This window comes from Misgurnus anguillicaudatus, chromosome 10 (assembly GCF_027580225.2).
Source record: "Misgurnus anguillicaudatus chromosome 10, ASM2758022v2, whole genome shotgun sequence".
In the NCBI taxonomy this organism is placed as follows: Eukaryota; Metazoa; Chordata; class Actinopteri; order Cypriniformes; family Cobitidae; genus Misgurnus; species Misgurnus anguillicaudatus.
Window position 1 is genome coordinate 34,243,370 of NC_073346.2, and position 17,751 is coordinate 34,261,120.

General features: G+C 37.6%; 1 protein-coding gene across 3 annotated transcripts in view; it reads right to left on the reverse strand.

Annotated features, from left to right (window-relative positions):
• The window catches only part of oxr1a (oxidation resistance 1a), a 236,468-nt gene that overhangs the window by 161,254 nt on the left and 57,463 nt on the right, over nt 1–17,751 (reverse strand). For 2 of the 3 annotated variants that reach the window (XM_073872433.1, XM_073872431.1), the window contains exon 1: nt 15,543–15,583. The exons of the other annotated variant lie outside the window; for it this stretch is intronic. In XM_073872433.1, coding sequence (XP_073728534.1) covers nt 15,543–15,568 — 26 coding nt within the window. In that variant the 5' untranslated portion in view covers nt 15,569–15,583. Of the gene's footprint in view, nt 1–15,542; nt 15,584–17,751 lie in introns of those variants that run through there. 3 annotated transcript variants of the gene reach the window in all.

Here is a 17,751-nt window from a genome sequence, read left to right on the forward strand (position 1 = left end):
TGTCTGTGTCATCCATGTCTGTAGTTCTTTGTAGTTCTTTTGTTCATTGGTCTGTGTGATGATTGTTCCCCAGGTGTGTCTTGTTTTCCCTGATTACTCTGTGTATTTAAGCGTAGTGTTTCCAGTGTCTGATGTCGATCGTTATTTGATGTTATGGTGTTTTCGTGTTCCGTGTTCTTGGGTCCTTGTTGGACTTCCTGATATGTTTTGTTTGTTTGTTGTTATTTTTAATAAAACTCACTGCATTTGGATCCGCATCCTGTCTTACCTGGATTTACCCGTAACAAGAACTCTGAGTAGATCTTTAACCTTTCAACAGTTCTGTCCTCTCTGTCTTCCTCCATCTGGACACAGCAGATGGTGGCAGGAAATGTTTTGTTCAATGTTTGGTTTGTCTTTTTTGTGTTTGATTTGTTGCATGTTTTGCAGCATGTGTTGTTTTCTTATTTTGTGTTTAATTGTCTGTTTCTTTGCATGTTTTGTTTGATTTTTTTGAATGATTTGTTTGTCTTGTTTGATTTGTTGAATGTTTTGCTTGTCTCATTTTGTATTTGACAGTTTGTTTTGTTGCATGTTTTGCTTGCTTGTTTTGTGTTTGATTGTCTGTTTTGTTGCACGTTTTGACTTATTTGATTTGCTTGTCTTGTTTGAATGGTTGCATGATTTGTTTGTCTTGTTTAATTTGTTGCATGATTTCTTTGTCTTTTTTGATTTGTTGCATGTTTTGTTGGTCCTGTTTGATTTTTTGGATGTTTTGTTTGTCCTGTTTGATTTGTTGGATGTTTATTTTTTTGTCTTGTTTAATTTGTTGCATGTTTTGTTTGTGCTGTTTGATTTGTTGGATGTTTATTTTGCTTGTCTTGTTTGATTTGTTGCATGTTTTGTTTGCCTTTTTGTGTTTGATTGTTTGTTTTGCGGCATGTGTTGTTTGTCTTGTTTTGTCTTTAATTTTAATTGTTTGTTTTGTTGCACGTTTTGTCTTGTTTGATTTGTTGCATGTTTTGTTTGCCTTTTTGTGTTTGAATGTTTGTTTTGCGGCATGTGTTGTTTGTCTTGTTTTGTCTTTAATTTTAATTGTTTGTTTTGTTGCACGTTTTGTCTTGTTTGATTTGTTGCATGTTTTGTTTGTCCTGTTTGATTTTTTGCATGTTTTGTTTGTCTTGTTTGATTTGTTGCATGATTTGTTTGTCTTGTTTTGATTTGTTGCATGTGTAGCCCTGGTGGAATTTTGGGTATTTTCTAAAATCAATAATTTTATTTTTTGTTTATTTTCTTTAAAATGTACATTTCATGATGTTAAAACTGTTTAAATAATGTTTATGTATGTTAAAAATTGAGTTAAGTAAAATTTAGTTACACGAAAAAAATGATCCAATCAGGTGTGAGGGTGAGAGGTCGGAAAAGGCAGGAAGGGATGAGAGAGGAGAGAACATGATGGAGAGACACGAGGGAAAATCACGCTGTGACTGTCACGTTAGAAATTGGTAAAACACCAAGTTAATGCGTGTGATAGTATATGTATTTGTGGACTGCATAAAAAGTGAGTTACAGACATTTTACTAAGTTTACAGTGTGAAAGTTATTGATTGGAAGAACTCGGTTAGAGTTTTTCCACGAGGAGAAAGAGTGGACGACTAGTCAGCACGATTCAGTTCTAAGGACTTTGCCAGCGAGCAGCCCGCTCGGTTGCCCTTTTGTGCATCGTTTGAAGAAACACTTACCTCCAGAACAAGTCATTGCTTTACTGTTGGACGACGTCTTCAGTCACCCGCATCGTGAGCATCGCGTTGCCGCCGCGTGAGTGACGACGCGCCTATCAGCAACACGACAGCAGTGAGTTTTTTTTCTGCGCCACGGCGCGAAGTGACCATTGTGTTTAAGGTCTCCACGCTCCCAAGCAACGCGTCAGGCCTGCACCGTGTTTCCTTCTGACTGTTGGGGTATTTATTTTATTTCATTGAGTGGCCATTTAGTCAGTTTTGCCGGCTTAGCTTTGAATTTTGTTGAATTGAAGTGTGTTTAACTTGAATGTGCACTGTTGATATTTGAACTGTATATATGTACATACTATATTTTTCCAGTAAATAGTTCAAACAAATTAATGCTGAATATTTACATTACATTGGGTTTGTGGTATTGGTCATTTTGATACTTAAAGCAAGACAATATTGAGTTTACAGTAGATTGGTTTAAAGGGAAAGTGTTAAATCATTACTTATTAAGATAAGTGACCCGTATATTGTTGTTTATTGCACTTAAAGTATTGAAAGCCATCTAACAACCAGTGTTCTAGTAATGTAATTATAACAGTTTGTTTATTTAACCCATTCTTGAGATAGTTGCATACAATTAGTGTTTTACTGTTTAAGTATAAAGACACTGTTAGGCCATTTTGCCTTAAGATAAACACTGAAATTAAGGTAAACGGTTACCAATTGGTTATCATTTTGGAATTACATTTAGTGCATTAATTAACTAAGAGAAGGATTTTCTTTTCAATAAACAGGAATTCGGGGAGCGCACTCCACATTAATAGCTAGACACGCTAGGGGGCGCTACATAAATGGGGGCTCGTCCGGGATCGGGTTAATTAATGCAATTAACTAGTTTGTAATTTGACGTGAATTGTGGTAGTTGTTAAAAAGTTGCTAGTTGCATAAAGGAATTACGTCTTGGGGTACTGAGAAGCTAAAAAAAAAAAAAAAAAAAAAAAAAAAAATGCTAATTTAAGTTAATGTCTGTTAAAAATTAGCTTGTAATTTTTTATTAGCTTCTTTAAGAAAAGTAAGTCAAATAGTTTAAGCAAAAAATCTCAAAGAAAATGGAGACTAAGTGTAGCACTGCAGACTTAGTTAAAGAGCTCAAAGACTGGTGCAGAAGAGAAGAGTTAGATGATGCCCATTCCCTCATGGTACTTATTCCAGAAGACGTGGCGAATGCACAGATTGAAGAAGCCCTCGGCACTATCAAAGCCTTAGGGCGAGTTCGAGTGAGAGGAAGGACAGTTAGTCTGAAGCTGGAGACCCACCGGGTGCTATGCGAGTGTAAAGAGACAGTGGACCCCACCAAAGTCCCCCCTGAACTGTTGCCAGAGGGCAAAATGAAAAAATGGACGATTATTATTGCATCTGAAAACCCTGATTCTTCAAGCCCAGTGGAAGAACTTCCAGAGAGTGGCTCGGCAGAGTCTATTATTCGAGCGGTTGGTGATTTGTTGACTAAGATGGGAAAACCATCAGGTGATAACAGCAGTTACCGTCGTCTGAGAGTGTTCTCAGGTACCTTGCCAACTCCAGTCGGAGAAGAGTCCCTTGAGCATTGGTTGGAACACGCACGCCTGATGGTTGAGGAGAGCGAGTGTTCCGCTAAGGAGAAACGACGACGTATCATGGAAAGTCTGAAAGGTCCCGCGCTAGCCGTTGTGAAGGCCGTGCGGACTGCTGATCCAGAGGTTAGTCCTGCTCTGTGCTTAGAAGCTATTGAGAGTGCTTTCGGGTCTGCGGAGACAGGCGAAGACCTATATTTTGCCTTTAGATTGCTACAGCAGCAGCCAAAGGAAAAGTTGTCTGACTTTCTTAGGCGTATAGAGTTGTCGTTGACCAAGGTAGTTCGTCGCGGAGGCCTCCCTGCTGGCCGTGCTGACCGTGCTCGAGTGGAGCAGCTGCTGAGAGGGGCTATTCACTCCGATATGATGCTTGTCCAGCTCAAACTCAGGGAACGGAAGGAAAACCCTCCATCATTCTTGGAACTGCTGAGTGAGATCAGAAGTGAAGAAGAGTATGAGTCATCAAGGACAAAACTGAACACCTCTGTCCAGCGAATTCACACAAGCCCTGCTACAGACAATAGACAGGATGAGGTTGAACGTTTGAGAACCGAAATTCAGGAACTCAGGTCAATGTTCACTGCCATGAGTACTTTGCCTAGCCAGGTTGTAGCAGATAGCAAAGGACCTGTGTCCATGACAAAAATGACCACCCCAGAGACAGGTAGTGATAGTGAAGTAGCTGTTTTGAGAAAGCAAGTGAAAAACCTCCAAAAACAAATGACAGGTCATAAGCTAAAAGTCTCTGAATCCCCTACTTCAGTTCTTAGAGTAGAGCCAGCAAGACAAGCCCCTAGTGATAATAAAAAACAATCATTTAATGATTCTGAAGGGAACTTTTGTTATCGTTGTGGTGAAAACGGCCATTACTCTGCCAAATGCCAGAATGCAGAGAATCAAGCAAAAGTAATTCGAAAGCTGATACATGCTCTAAAGAAAGCTAAACAGGGTGATCCATCTTCTCAAGCATCAGAGAGTTCTCACACAGTGTGCTCCGCCAAGAAAAGTGAAGTAACCACCCTTGAAAGAGGCATTCCTCCAGGACTAATCGGGCCTTGTTCCGTCATCCCAGTGAAGATAAATGGTCAGTGCTGCGATGCACTTCTGGATAGTGGCTCTCAAATCACAATTATCTTCGAGCCCTGGTATAAGCACCACTTACCTGATGTCCCAATCCAGCCAGTGTCAGGGTTGGCAATATGGGGTTTAAGCGAAACAAGTTACCCTTACCTGGGATATGTCGTAGTGGAGATCGAATTTCCAGAGAAGGTCACCGGTGCAAAGGAGACACTTTCCGTCCTTGCTCTGATTTGCCCAAGTTCAAAAAGTCCTGAAAAGACCCCTGTGATCCTAGGCACAAATGCCAACCTGTTCCAGAGACTGTCCATGCTCTGCCGGGAGACCACAGGAGTGGACATTGCACAGACCCTTGGCATAAAGGCAAAGAATTCCATTGTTCACACCGACCAACCTACCATTGAGAATGTAGAGGATGAAGTTGCATGTGTGAAGTGGATGGGTCCTGGCTCACTTACCTTACCTCCTGGTGGTGAATGCTGTGCCATCTGTGAAGTGGAGTTGAAGAGCCCTCTGGGTAAAGACATGTTGATGGTTGAGGCATCACCCACCGCTCCATTACCATCTGGAGTACTGTTGCAGCCTATGGTCGTGCATGGAACTGCAGTGGATGATCACCTCACAGTCCTTATCCAGAATGAGTCCATGAAAGACACCGTCATTCCAGTTGGAACTGTCCTAGGCCAGCTGTGTCACGTTGACCCAGTCATTCCATCTCTAAAAGTTGAAACTGAGGCAGTCACTGTACCCACAGAGTTAGACCCTCAACTGATCCAGTTTGGCGACTCGCCCATACCACCACAATGGAAAGCACGACTCCGTCAGAAGTTATGTGAGCGTGCAAATGTATTCTCATTGCATGAGTGGGATGTTGGTCTGGCAAAGGATGTGGAACACCATATCAGAATGACCGATGCAAAGCCATTCAGAGAACGCTCAAGACGTTTAGCTCCAGCAGATATTGACGATGTTCGTCAACACTTGCAAGAGTTGTTAAAGGCTGGTATAATTAAGGAGTCGCGGAGCCAGTATGCATCACCGATTGTGATAGCCAGAAAGAAGACTGGGCGTATCAGAATGTGTGACTTCGAAGTAAAATATAGGCCTGGAAAAGCAAACATCGACGCTGACTTGCTGTCTCGCAACTTGCCTGAAGATGGGGAGTGGGATAGCTTGTCTCCAAATGTAGTGAAGTCCATATGTCAGAGGGTGGAAGTGGAAGTGAATCCAAACTCATCGCCAAGATATGTGGAACAATTAGGAGCTTCGCCAGCCTGTATTCCAGAAGTGTATGCCTTTCCATCTCAGTTACACCTCAGTTCATTGGAGCAATTATCAAAAGCAGACTTGATAACTGCCCAGAAGAGGGATGCTGTAATCAGACAAGTGCTGGAGGCATTGAAACAGGGAGTCTGGCCTAGCAACAAAGATTTAGACCAAGAGATGCTACTGATGAAAAGAGAGGTTGGCAGACTTGTGATTAGAGATGGACTTCTGTACAGAGTAAGCAAGAAAGATACAGAGGAGGCACTACAGCTTGTGCTGCCGGCTGAGTTCAGAGAAGTAGTGTTGCGCTCTCTTCATGATGACATGGGCCACCTAGGGGTGGAGAGGGTGACTCAACTCCTAAGAGCAAGATTCTACTGGCCCAAAATGGCTCATGATACTGAGGAGTATGTGCGGAATTGTGGACTGTGCATCACTTGCAAAACTCCTGCCAAGAAAGCCGCCTCTCTACACCAAATCACCAGCAGTGGTCCTATGGACCTTGTGTGTATTGATTTTTTGTCAATGGAGCCCGATTCCAGGGGCATTAGTAATGTCCTGGTTGTGACAGATCATTATACCAGATATGCACAGGCCTTCCCTGCAACGAATCAGAAAGCCCTGACAGTAGCTAAGATCTTAGTTGAAAAGTACTTCATTCACTATGGCTTACCTGTTAGGATTCATTCTGATCAGGGAAGAGATTTTGAGTCAAGGCTGATAAGAGAACTGCTGACCATCTTGGGCATACGAAAATCACGAACAACCCCGTATCACCCTCAAGGGGACCCTCAGCCAGAGCGGTTCAACCGCACGCTTCTGTCTATGCTGGCTACGTTAGGCCAAGAGAAGAAGAGATCCTGGAGTCAGCATGTAGCTTCATTAGTGCATGCCTACAACAGCACAAAAAGTGATGCAACAGGATACTCTCCTTACTACTTAATGTTCGGTAGGGAAGCTAGACTACCTGTAGACCTGTGCTTTGAAACGTCAAAAGATGGAACTGAGGAGAGGAACCACTACCAGTACGTTAAAAGTCTTAAACAAGACCTGCAAAGAGCATATCAATTGGCTAGTCAAGCTGCTGACAAGATTCACTTGAGGAACAAGAGAGCCTATGATCAAAAGGTCAGTTTTCAGAACATACAGGAAGGAGACCGTGTTCTGCTGAAGAATCTAGGTCTTAGAGGGAAACACAAGCTAGACAGTCGATGGAGTTCCATACCCCATGTAGTGGTAGGAAGGATGCCGAACTTACCTGTATTCCGTGTGAGACCTGAAGGAGGCAGAGGCGGAATAAGAACCATCCATCGTGATCACATATTACCTATTGGGCAATCTGTCAGGATCCCAGTGGAGCAAGCCTGTGAAGAAACCCCTGTGAGACGCAAAACACGTTCAATTCGAACAAGACAAAGACAATCAATCTTGAGGCAAAGAGAGGAAGTCTCAGAGATGACGGATTCCTCATCTGATGTGGAGTGTGACCATACCAGTATACCATACCAGGATTATGTGGAACGTCTACTGAAGAGGAAAGAAGTGTCCAAAGACACTATAGAACCAAATCCTGTGCTGTCAGCTGAAGAGCTAGTGTCCAACATAGAAGATGATGAAGGAGGTCAGGCAGTGACAGAGTCGGATCTTTATGATTCCGGAACAGACCTGGATGCTGGAAGAAATTCTGTCCACGCACCTAAAGAAAAACTGAGCTCTAAAACAAAAGTTAATAGAGTATCTAGACCAAATTTAACTGAGAAAAGACAAATAAAACCAGTATTGAGACTTACCTATGATGAGCCTGGAAAGGCAAGTGAGCAACCACTTACCATTGTTCATAGAGGATTAATTATTAAACTAGGGAAACATTAGGTTTCCACTTAATTCATAATAAGGAGTTCATAGTTCTAAAAAAAAAAAAAAGAAAAAAGTTTATTACTCTACATAGTTGAATGTGGGTATTATGTTTTATGTCTAATGAGGACATTTAGACATTTAGAAAGGGGAGGATGTAGCCCTGGTGGAATTTTGGGTATTTTCTAAAATCAATAATTTTATTTTTTGTTTATTTTCTTTAAAATGTACATTTCATGATGTTAAAACTGTTTAAATAATGTTTATGTATGTTAAAAATTGAGTTAAGTAAAATTTAGTTACACGAAAAAAATGATCCAATCAGGAGTGAGGGTGAAAGGTCGAAAAGGCAGGAAGGGAGGAGAGAAGGAGAAGATGATGGAGAGACACGAGGGAAAATCACGCTGTGACTGTCACGTTAGAAATTGGTAAAACACCAAGTTAATGCGTGTGATAGTATATGTATTTGTGGACTGCACAAAAAGTGAGTTACAGACATTTTACTAAGTTTACAGTGTGAAAGTTATTGATTGGAAGAACTCGGTTAGAGTTTTCCACGAGGAGAAAGAGTGGACGACTAGTCAGCACGATTCAGTTCTAAGGACTTTGCCAGCGAGCAGCCCGCTCGGTTGCCCTTTTGTGCATCGTTTGAAGAAACACTTACCTCCAGAACAAGTCATTGCTTTACTGTTGGACGACGTCTTCAGTCACCCGCATCGTGAGCATCGCGTTGCCGCCGCGTGAGTGACGACGCGCCTATCAGCAACACGACAGCAGTGAGTTTTTTTTCTGCGCCACGGCGCGAAGTGACCATTGTGTTTAAGGTCTCCACGCTCCCAAGCAACGCGTCAGGCCTGCACCGTGTTTCCTTCTGACTGTTGGGGTATTTATTTTATTTCATTGAGTGGCCATTTAGTCAGTTTTGCCGGCTTAGCTTTGACTTTTGTTGAATTGAAGTGTGTTTAACTTGAATGTGCACTGTTGATATTTGAACTGTATATATGTACATACTATATTTTTCCAGTAAATAGTTCAAACAAATTAATGCTGAATATTTACATTACATTGGGTTTGTGGTATTGGTCATTTTGATACTTAAAGCAAGACAATATTGAGTTTACAGTAGATTGGTTTAAAGGGAAAGTGTTAAATCATTACTTATTAAGATAAGTGACCCGTATATTGTTGTTTATTGCACTTAAAGTATTGAAAGCCATCTAACAACCAGTGTTCTAGTAATGTAATTATAACAGTTTGTTTATTTAACCCATTCTTGAGATAGTTGCATACAATTAGTGTTTTACTGTTTAAGTATAAAGACACTGTTAGGCCATTTTGCCTTAAGATAAACACTGAAATTAAGGTAAACGGTTACCAATTGGTTATCATTTTGGAATTACATTTAGTGCATTAATTAACTAAGAGAAGGATTTTCTTTTCAATAAACAGGAATTCGGGGAGCGCACTCCACATTAATAGCTAGACACGCTAGGGGGCGCTACACATGTTTTGTTTGTTTTGTTGCATGTTTTGTTTGTCTTGTTTGATTTGTTGCATGTTTTGTTTGTCTTGTTTCATTTGTTGCAGGTTTTGTTTGTCTTGTTTTGATTTGTTGCATGTTTTTTTTTAATTTGTTGCATGTTTTATATGTCTTGTTTGATTTGTTGCATGTTTTGTTTGATTGATTTGTGTTTTGTTTTACGTTTTGACTTATTTGATTTGCTTGTCTTGTTTGAATGGTTGCATGATTTGTTTGTCTTGTTTAATTTGTTGCATGATTTGTTTGTCTTTTTTGTGTTTGATTGCTTGTTTTGCGGCATGTGTTTTTTGTCTTATTTTGTGTTTAATTGTTTGTTTTGTTGCCGTTTTTGACTTATTTGATTTGCTTGTCTTGTTTGCATTGTTGCAGAATTAGTTTGTCTTGTTTGATTTGTTGCATGCTTTGTTTGTCCATTTTGATTTGTTTCATGCTTTGTTTGTCCTTTTTGATTTGTTGCATGTTTTGTTGGTCCTGTTTGATTTTTTGGATGTTTTGTTTGTCCTGTTTGATTTGTTGGATGTTTATTTTGTTTGTCTTGTTTGATTTGTTGCATGTTTTGTTTGTCCTGTTTGATTTGTTGCATGTTTTGTTTGCCTTTTTGTGTTTGAATGTTTGTTTTGCGGCATGTGTTGTTTGTCTTGTTTTGTCTTTAATTTTAATTGTTTGTTTTGTTGCATGTTTTGTCCTGTTTGATTTGTTGCATGTTTTGTTTGTCCTGTTTGATTTGTTGCATGTTTTGTTTGTCTTGTTTGATTTGTTGCATGATTTGTTTGTCTTGTTTTGATTTGTTTGTTTTGTTGCATGTTTTGTTTGTCTTGTTTGATTTGTTGCATGTTTTGTTTGTCTTGTTTCATTTGTTGCAGGTTTTGTTTGTCTTGTTTTGATTTGTTGCATGTTTTTTTTTAATTTGTTGCATGTTTTATATGTCTTGTTTGATTTGTTGCATGTTTTGTTTGATTGATTTGTGTTTTGTTTTACGTTTTGACTTATTTGATTTGCTTGTCTTGTTTGAATGGTTGCATGATTTGTTTGTCTTGTTTAATTTGTTGCATGATTTGTTTGTCTTTTTTGTGTTTGATTGCTTGTTTTGCGGCATGTGTTTTTTGTCTTATTTTGTGTTTAATTGTTTGTTTTGTTGCCGTTTTTGACTTATTTGATTTGCTTGTCTTGTTTGCATTGTTGCAGAATTAGTTTGTCTTGTTTGATTTGTTGCATGCTTTGTTTGTCCATTTTGATTTGTTTCATGCTTTGTTTGTCCTTTTTGATTTGTTGCATGTTTTGTTGGTCCTGTTTGATTTTTTGGATGTTTTGTTTGTCCTGTTTGATTTGTTGGATGTTTATTTTGTTTGTCTTGTTTGATTTGTTGCATGTTTTGTTTGTCCTGTTTGATTTGTTGCATGTTTTGTTTGCCTTTTTGTGTTTGAATGTTTGTTTTGCGGCATGTGTTGTTTGTCTTGTTTTGTCTTTAATTTTAATTGTTTGTTTTGTTGCATGTTTTGTCCTGTTTGATTTGTTGCATGTTTTGTTTGTCCTGTTTGATTTGTTGCATGTTTTGTTTGTCTTGTTTGATTTGTTGCATGTTTTGTTTGTCTTGTTTTGATTTGTTGCATGTTTTGTTTGTTTTGTTGCATGTTTTGTTTGTCTTGTTTGATTTGTTGCATGTTTTGTTTGTCTTGTTTGATTTGTTGCATGTTTTGTTTGTCTTGTTTTGATTTGTTGCATGTTTTGTTTGTTTTGTTGCATGTTTTGTTTGTCTTGTTTGATTTGTTGCATGTTTTGTTTGTCTTGTTTTGATTTGTTGCATGTTTTGTTTGTCTTGTTTTGATTTGTTGCATGTTTTGTTTGTTTTGTTGCATGTTTTGTTTGTCTTGTTTTGATTTGTTGCATGTTTTGTTTGCCTTGTTTGATTTGTTGCATGTTTTGTTTGTCTTGTTTTGATTTGTTGCATGTTTTGTTTGTTTTGTTGCATGTTTTGTTTGTTTTGTTGCATGTTTTGTTTGTCTTGTCTGATTGGTTGCAGGTTTTGCTTGTTTTGTCTTTCTTGTTTTGCGTTTGGTGCATTATTTTACTGAATGTTTTGTTAATCATGTTGTTTGTCTTGCTTGTTTGTTGTATGGTTTGTTTATCTTGTGATTGGTTGCTTGTTTTGTTGAGTGTTTTATTGTATATCTTAGTCACAAGGCTTGCTGTTTGCCTCATTGCATGTATTGCCATGTGTTTCATTGCGTGTCATGTTGTGTGACTCTGTGGTCTGTGCTTTAGGTCTGACATTGAAATCTTAGCTGTCTGTCATCATACATTTGCTGGAATGTCAATCTTAAAATCAGGCATCCAAGACTTAAATTTCCTCGAATCTCAAAACCACATTCTAAAGCTTTTCAGACATTCACATTTTTAAATTATTATAAACATTTAATGTCAACATGGATATTATTTAATGTCAACATACAACACGCTACACGCTAATAACCAAGAGTATGTAAGCGGCTGAAGGCTATCTATTGAAAATAAACATTTACTTTTAACTGTTTCTATAAACAACAAAAACATTAAAAGGTATCTTTAAAGTCTCACAATCAAATAGAGATCATCTAAAAGCCTTGGATCTCCTGCTTTGGAAAATTACACAAATGCATTTGGAAACACAAGAAAAATTAGAATACAGGCTGAATATTTCATAAGAAATTCTGTTTCTCCAGAGAGAAAGTGAACTCTTTATGAACCACAAATAAAATACTGAATAGTAAATGTTTAAAAATATGAGACGCTGAACCAAAGTCTCTACATTTAACAATCAAACTACATGATTCTTCAAAAAGTAAACTAACTAACTGACTATCCTGCACCTGTTATACTCCTGATACTGTAGCTACTGTATATACTGTGCCTGCATGCAGTGAGTAACACAAAAGCATGCATAGATGTTAGATATCATTTGAAACTGTGAAGGGTCTACTTTTATTTGTGTACATGCACAATAACAAAATATGTTGTGTTTTTGTCAAATAAAGAAAATAGAGTGTGCTTAAAGACTTCTTGGTCACGGCAAGCTCTCTCAAAACACGTTACACAATCAGTTAAAACAGGATATTTTAGGTGTGTGCTATAATATGATTCCATACATTGCGCCATTGTTTACACGTGAAAAGATGCAAGTACTTGGCACATGGCGTGTAATTCTCTACATGGCACACTAATTCTCAGTTACATTCGCTAATATGTTTTAAGCAACTGAAAAAAGACCAAATGTAAGAGCATTTCAAAACCTCTGCCAGTGTCCCAAAACCCTCAGACCCCAGGGGGTTAAAAAGGTGGTTAATGCTCGAAAACCCTCCAATGTGACTGAATTACAACAATTCTGCAAAGAGGAGTGGGCCAAAATTCCTCCACAGCGCTGTAACAGACTTTTGCAAGTTATCGCAAATGCTTGATTGCAGTTGTTGCTGCTAAGGGTGGCCCAACCAGTTATTAGGTTTAGGGGCAAACACTTTTCACACAGGCCAATGTGTGTTTGTATTTTGATTTTCCTTCATAATAAAAACCTTCATTTAAAAACTGCATGTTGTGATATATTTGATTAATATTCAAATTTGTTTGATGATCTGAAACATTAAAGTGTGACAAACATGCAAAAAAAAGCTTCACACCACTGTATACTGTATCTTATTATATACTTGATGAAGACACGTGCTTTTCAAAGACGGGAAGCACAGAGGTTAGTATAATGGCTAGAGGTGTGCTTGGGTCTGTAATGTTGCTCCAAAATCACCTAAGCCAGTTGTTTCCAAAAATGGGGTACATCAAACATAATGTTTACATTTATTGATTTGGCAGACATTTTTATCCAAACTGACTTACAGTGCATGTAAAATATACATATATTTTATCAGTATATGGATCAAGCCCACAACCTTTGTGCTTCTAACACAATGCTCTACCCAATTGAGCTACAGGAACACGACAGTAACTAAAAAATGGTTAGGTTTTTATTACTGTAGTAAATTCAAGCATACGGGTATATGTGGTGTAGACTGCTATTGCTGCATAATGTCAAAAGGCCTCTATGGATTTTGTGTCCATGCGTTTTAAAGGATTAGTCCATTTTCTTAAAAAAAATTCAGATAATTTACTCACCACCATGTTGTCCAAAATGTTGATGTCTTTCTTTGTTCAGTCAAGAAGAAATTATGTTTTTTGAGGAAAACGTTCCAGGATTTTTGGATTAAAGTTCCAATTTTAATGGACTTTAATGGACCCCAAACTTAACAGTTTTAATGCAGTTTAAAATTGCAGTTCTCAAACGATCTCAAACGAGGCTTATCTAGCGAAACGATTGATATTTTTGGCAAGAAAAATAAAAAACACTATTGAACCACAACTTCTCTTCTTCCTTCGGCTGTGTGAAGAGCCAGCACGACCTCACGTAATTGCGTAATGACGTGGAAAGGTCACATGTTACATATATGAAACGCACATTTGCGGAACATTTTAAACAATAAACTGACACAAAGACATTAATTCGTATCATTCAACATACAACAACTTCGGAACGGTCCTCTTTCTCCACACTTGTAAACACTGGGGCATAGTTTCGCATTTGTCACCTGTGACAGAGGAAGAAGACAAGTTGTGGATTAAAAGTGCATATTTTTTATTTTTCTTGCCAAAAATGACAATCTTTTTGCTAGATAAGACCCTTATGCCTTGTTTGAGATCGTTCAGAGTCCTTTGAAACTGAAATTTTAAACTAAATTAAAACTGTTAAGTGTTGGTGTCCATTAAAGTCCATTAAAATTAGAAAAATCCTGGAATGTTTTCCTCAAAAAACATAATTTCTTCTCGACTGAACAAAGAAAGACATCAACATTTTGGATGACATGGTGGTGAGTAAATTATTTGGATTTTTTTTAAGAAAATGGACTAATCCTTTAACTGTATAACTGTGGAGATTTAAAGATAAGCAGCACCATTCTGTGCGATGTTTAACACTTTTATGTTTTATGTGTTTTTAAAATGCACTAAATGTCCTATGTTAGGCTAGCTTAAAACAGCTTTCAATAATAATAATAATAATAATCATCATCATCAGACTTCTATAATAATTCTATATATAATAGGTCTGGTCAAATAAACATGTTTATCAAAGCACACAATGAATGCTATAATCTAACTTTGTGCATTTGAAACCCAGATTCCTTATTATAAATTTAGCCAAGGCCAGAGGCCAAATCCTGTAGCTCAAGATGAGCTTTAGATGCACTGAAGGGAAAAATAAACAAAAAGATGGATGAATGGATGTCTGAACAGAAAGATTAATGCCGGCGGATGACAGGGGGTGATGTAGGGTTAGGTTTTTATCAGCCAGGCAAACTGGGACACCATCCCGGTAAAACTACCAGCCAAATCCACTTTTTCTGATCAAGGGGGATTATCATGGCCAACAGGCAGCTTTACAAGTGTGTGCTGAAGTGTTTGCTTTACTTCAGACAGACAAACACAGCCTGGAAACTCACAACCTAATTATACAGTAATATTTAGTCTTTGTTCGAACCCTTTTGCTCTTTCCTGCCACCTTAATTCGTTTGTGCAGGGGTTTGTGAGCTAAAATTAATCACTTACATTCAAAAAGAACAGAAAATTACCAGATGAAGGTCCAATAGCAGGTATTAATAACAATAACTAAGAATACTACTAATAAAAATACTACTGATGAAAATGGATGAAAAATAAATGTGCTATTAAATTATACAAAATATTTACTTAAAATCTCTTCAAGTAATTAATTTAGTTCAAGGGGGTTCAGCTAACAAAAAAATCTAAGATGCTAATTTTTTTTGCATTGCTTTGCTTGGTTGCCAGGGTGTTGCTAGGCAAGAACTTATGCATGCAATTGTTGAATCAGAGATTTGACTAAACAAATAAACAAATAAATTATTTGCATTTATTTTGTTGTTCAGTCCATATTATACTAAAGGAATCAGATGGGAAATACTTGTCCCACCATTTTAATGGAAACACTCGAGTAGTAAACAGACATTTTTACTCCAGCTCATTGTTTTGAAGAACAAGCAGACATTTCTAAATCCTTTAATTCCGCTTGTATCCCACCGTCTTTCCAACTTTACGCAAATCTGCCTTTTAGTCTAAGTGCTGTTATTTTCCTCCCATTGACTGAATGTCGTAAGGCAAATTCAGCATTTGAAGGAAGATTTGCACAGAAGGGGAGAAGGTGAAAGATAAAATCTATAATCAAAAGCAAATTATTGTTAACTAAAAGATTTGGCTTTTTAAACCAAAATACCAAATTAAACTCAATAGTCACTTCAGTCAAATGGCTTTTTTCAAAGTAATGCTGTTTCAAATTCTGCACACCAGTGCAAAAGTCAAATAAAATAGTTAAAATAGTTCTTGTACTTTAAGTGCATTCTTTATCTAATGCAAGACCAAGAACATCACAAAATGCAAAGTTTGCGTACGTACCACGTCTTCTTCCACGAGGGCTCCATTTATGAGTACCTTCAGAGCTGATCTATAGACTAACATGATGCTCTGCTTAAGCTTAGGAAAATCTAAGATCATGTGATCAGAGAGTGAGCCACCGGGGTAATGTAATTAGTAAATATATCCTAGCGACTGAGGATGCAAGAGAAGCAATGCACAATAGGATTGAAATCTGCTAGTCGTGCTGTGACGTCATAAACAGAGAAAACGGGGAACATGCTAAAAAAAGAGGGAAATATATCTACAGTAATCCAGCCAAAGAATATTTAATACTCGAAGAAAGCATTCCTCAGCCTTTTCTCTCATCTCACTGGCTAAACATCTACTATGAAATATTATAAAACTGTTCTTGCTGTGCAGCCGATTAATAGCTCAAAGGTTGTAGGATTGATTCCCAGGTCACACACATACTTTGAATGTTCTGCAAGTCACTTTAGATTAAAGCATCTACCACATGCATTGATGTAAGTGTAAATCAAATATCAAATAAAAGAATAAAAACGGGCAGTTCTGGTTCTTTATTCTGATTGGTTGAAATGCGTTCTAAGCCGTGATAAAATACCCCGGTAAACCCACGGTTCAGACCGCATTACATAGGTATCACTGCGCCACTGATGCCGCTGATTTATGAAAATAAACACCACAGTCTTTAAATCATATTTTTAATTTGTCTACAATTGCACAATTAATGGCGATATCCAGATAAATGTCAATAAATATTGTTAAGTCATCTCGTCAATAAAGAGAAAACGTTCCCTGAGGAGTTTCTAACTCAAATTCATATTTTTTTGCTATCCACTGTGTGGCGATCTTACCCAACTTAAACACTGACGCATTTACTCAACACCAAAAACACTGTGTAAGTTTTGATCATGGCTCTGAATCTAATCTCTTACAAAAGCTCTTCACAAAAATGGAATTATCTTTTAGCGAGAGTTGATAAGAGAACAAATGAAGGTAGGATGAAACTGGGTTTTTGGTTTGAAAGCAGATTGTTTGTTCTTTCATTTGATAGTTTATGTTTATTTAAAGAAGATCATTTTTCTGTAAGGCACTAAACTAAAACTGGGTGGCACCCAGTGTTGGGGGTAACGCATTACAAGTAACTTGAGTTACGTAATAATATTACTTTTCTGAAGTAACGAGTAAAGTAGCGCATTACTTTTTAAATGTACACATTAATATTTGAGTTACTTTTTCAAAAAAGTAACTCAAGTTACTTTTTTAGTTTAATTAATTTGATTAAAAAAAATGTACTGAATTAAACTAAACGTATGCACTCTCTGTGCCTGTGTGGAACCTTTTTGAGTCAGAAACTGAGATGGCAGGCCAGAGCTAAACATTTTTGTGATGAAATATGCAATTTCTGAATGCAGAACTTTTCAGTCATAAAAACACCTGCAAGGCCTGAAAGAGATCAAGCTTTAGCCAAGAAAAAGTAACGCAAAAGTAACTAAAAGTATAACGTAAGCATTACTTTCCATGAAAAGTAACTAAGTAATGCAATTAGTTACTTTTTTTGGGAGTAACTTAATATTGTAATGCATTACTTTTAAAAGTAACTTTCCCCAACACTGGTGGCACCTTTAAAAAAAACACTGACAGGGAAAGAGTTAAGGATGCTTCCAGGCATATTTGATCATCACTTCAAATGGTTGCACGATATAAATGTTAATGTATATTTTAGATGAATGTTGATTTATAAAAATAAACACCACAGTCTTAAATCATATTTTTATTGTGTCTTTGCTGTGTCTGTGTTGGTTGGGAACTACGCTCTGTTGCAGCCACACTTGATTCTGAGGAACTACTTTGTTTGGCGGAAGAGTAATTACAACTTATTTGTGTTTTAATTTATGAAATCCTGCTATGCATATGAAGTAACCGTTTTATAAAAGCAATAAGCCCCGCAAAGCAGCGGGGTTAAAGTGCACCTTATAACAGCTAAATAAAATGCACTGGTAACCCACTGCTTCTTGGGGCCCACTGCTTTATTTTAAATAAGGGTGTCACGATTTTGATTTTAAATCATAATTGATCGAAATTAAGTCACAACCTCAAATTTGACTTAAAAAAATGGAATCGTCGATGCTGCCACATCCCCATGTCACGTCCGGTCGGCTTGCCAAGCAAAAAAAAAACATGTGTTGCGAGTCAACCTCCTCTAACTTCGCTAGCTACAGCCAGT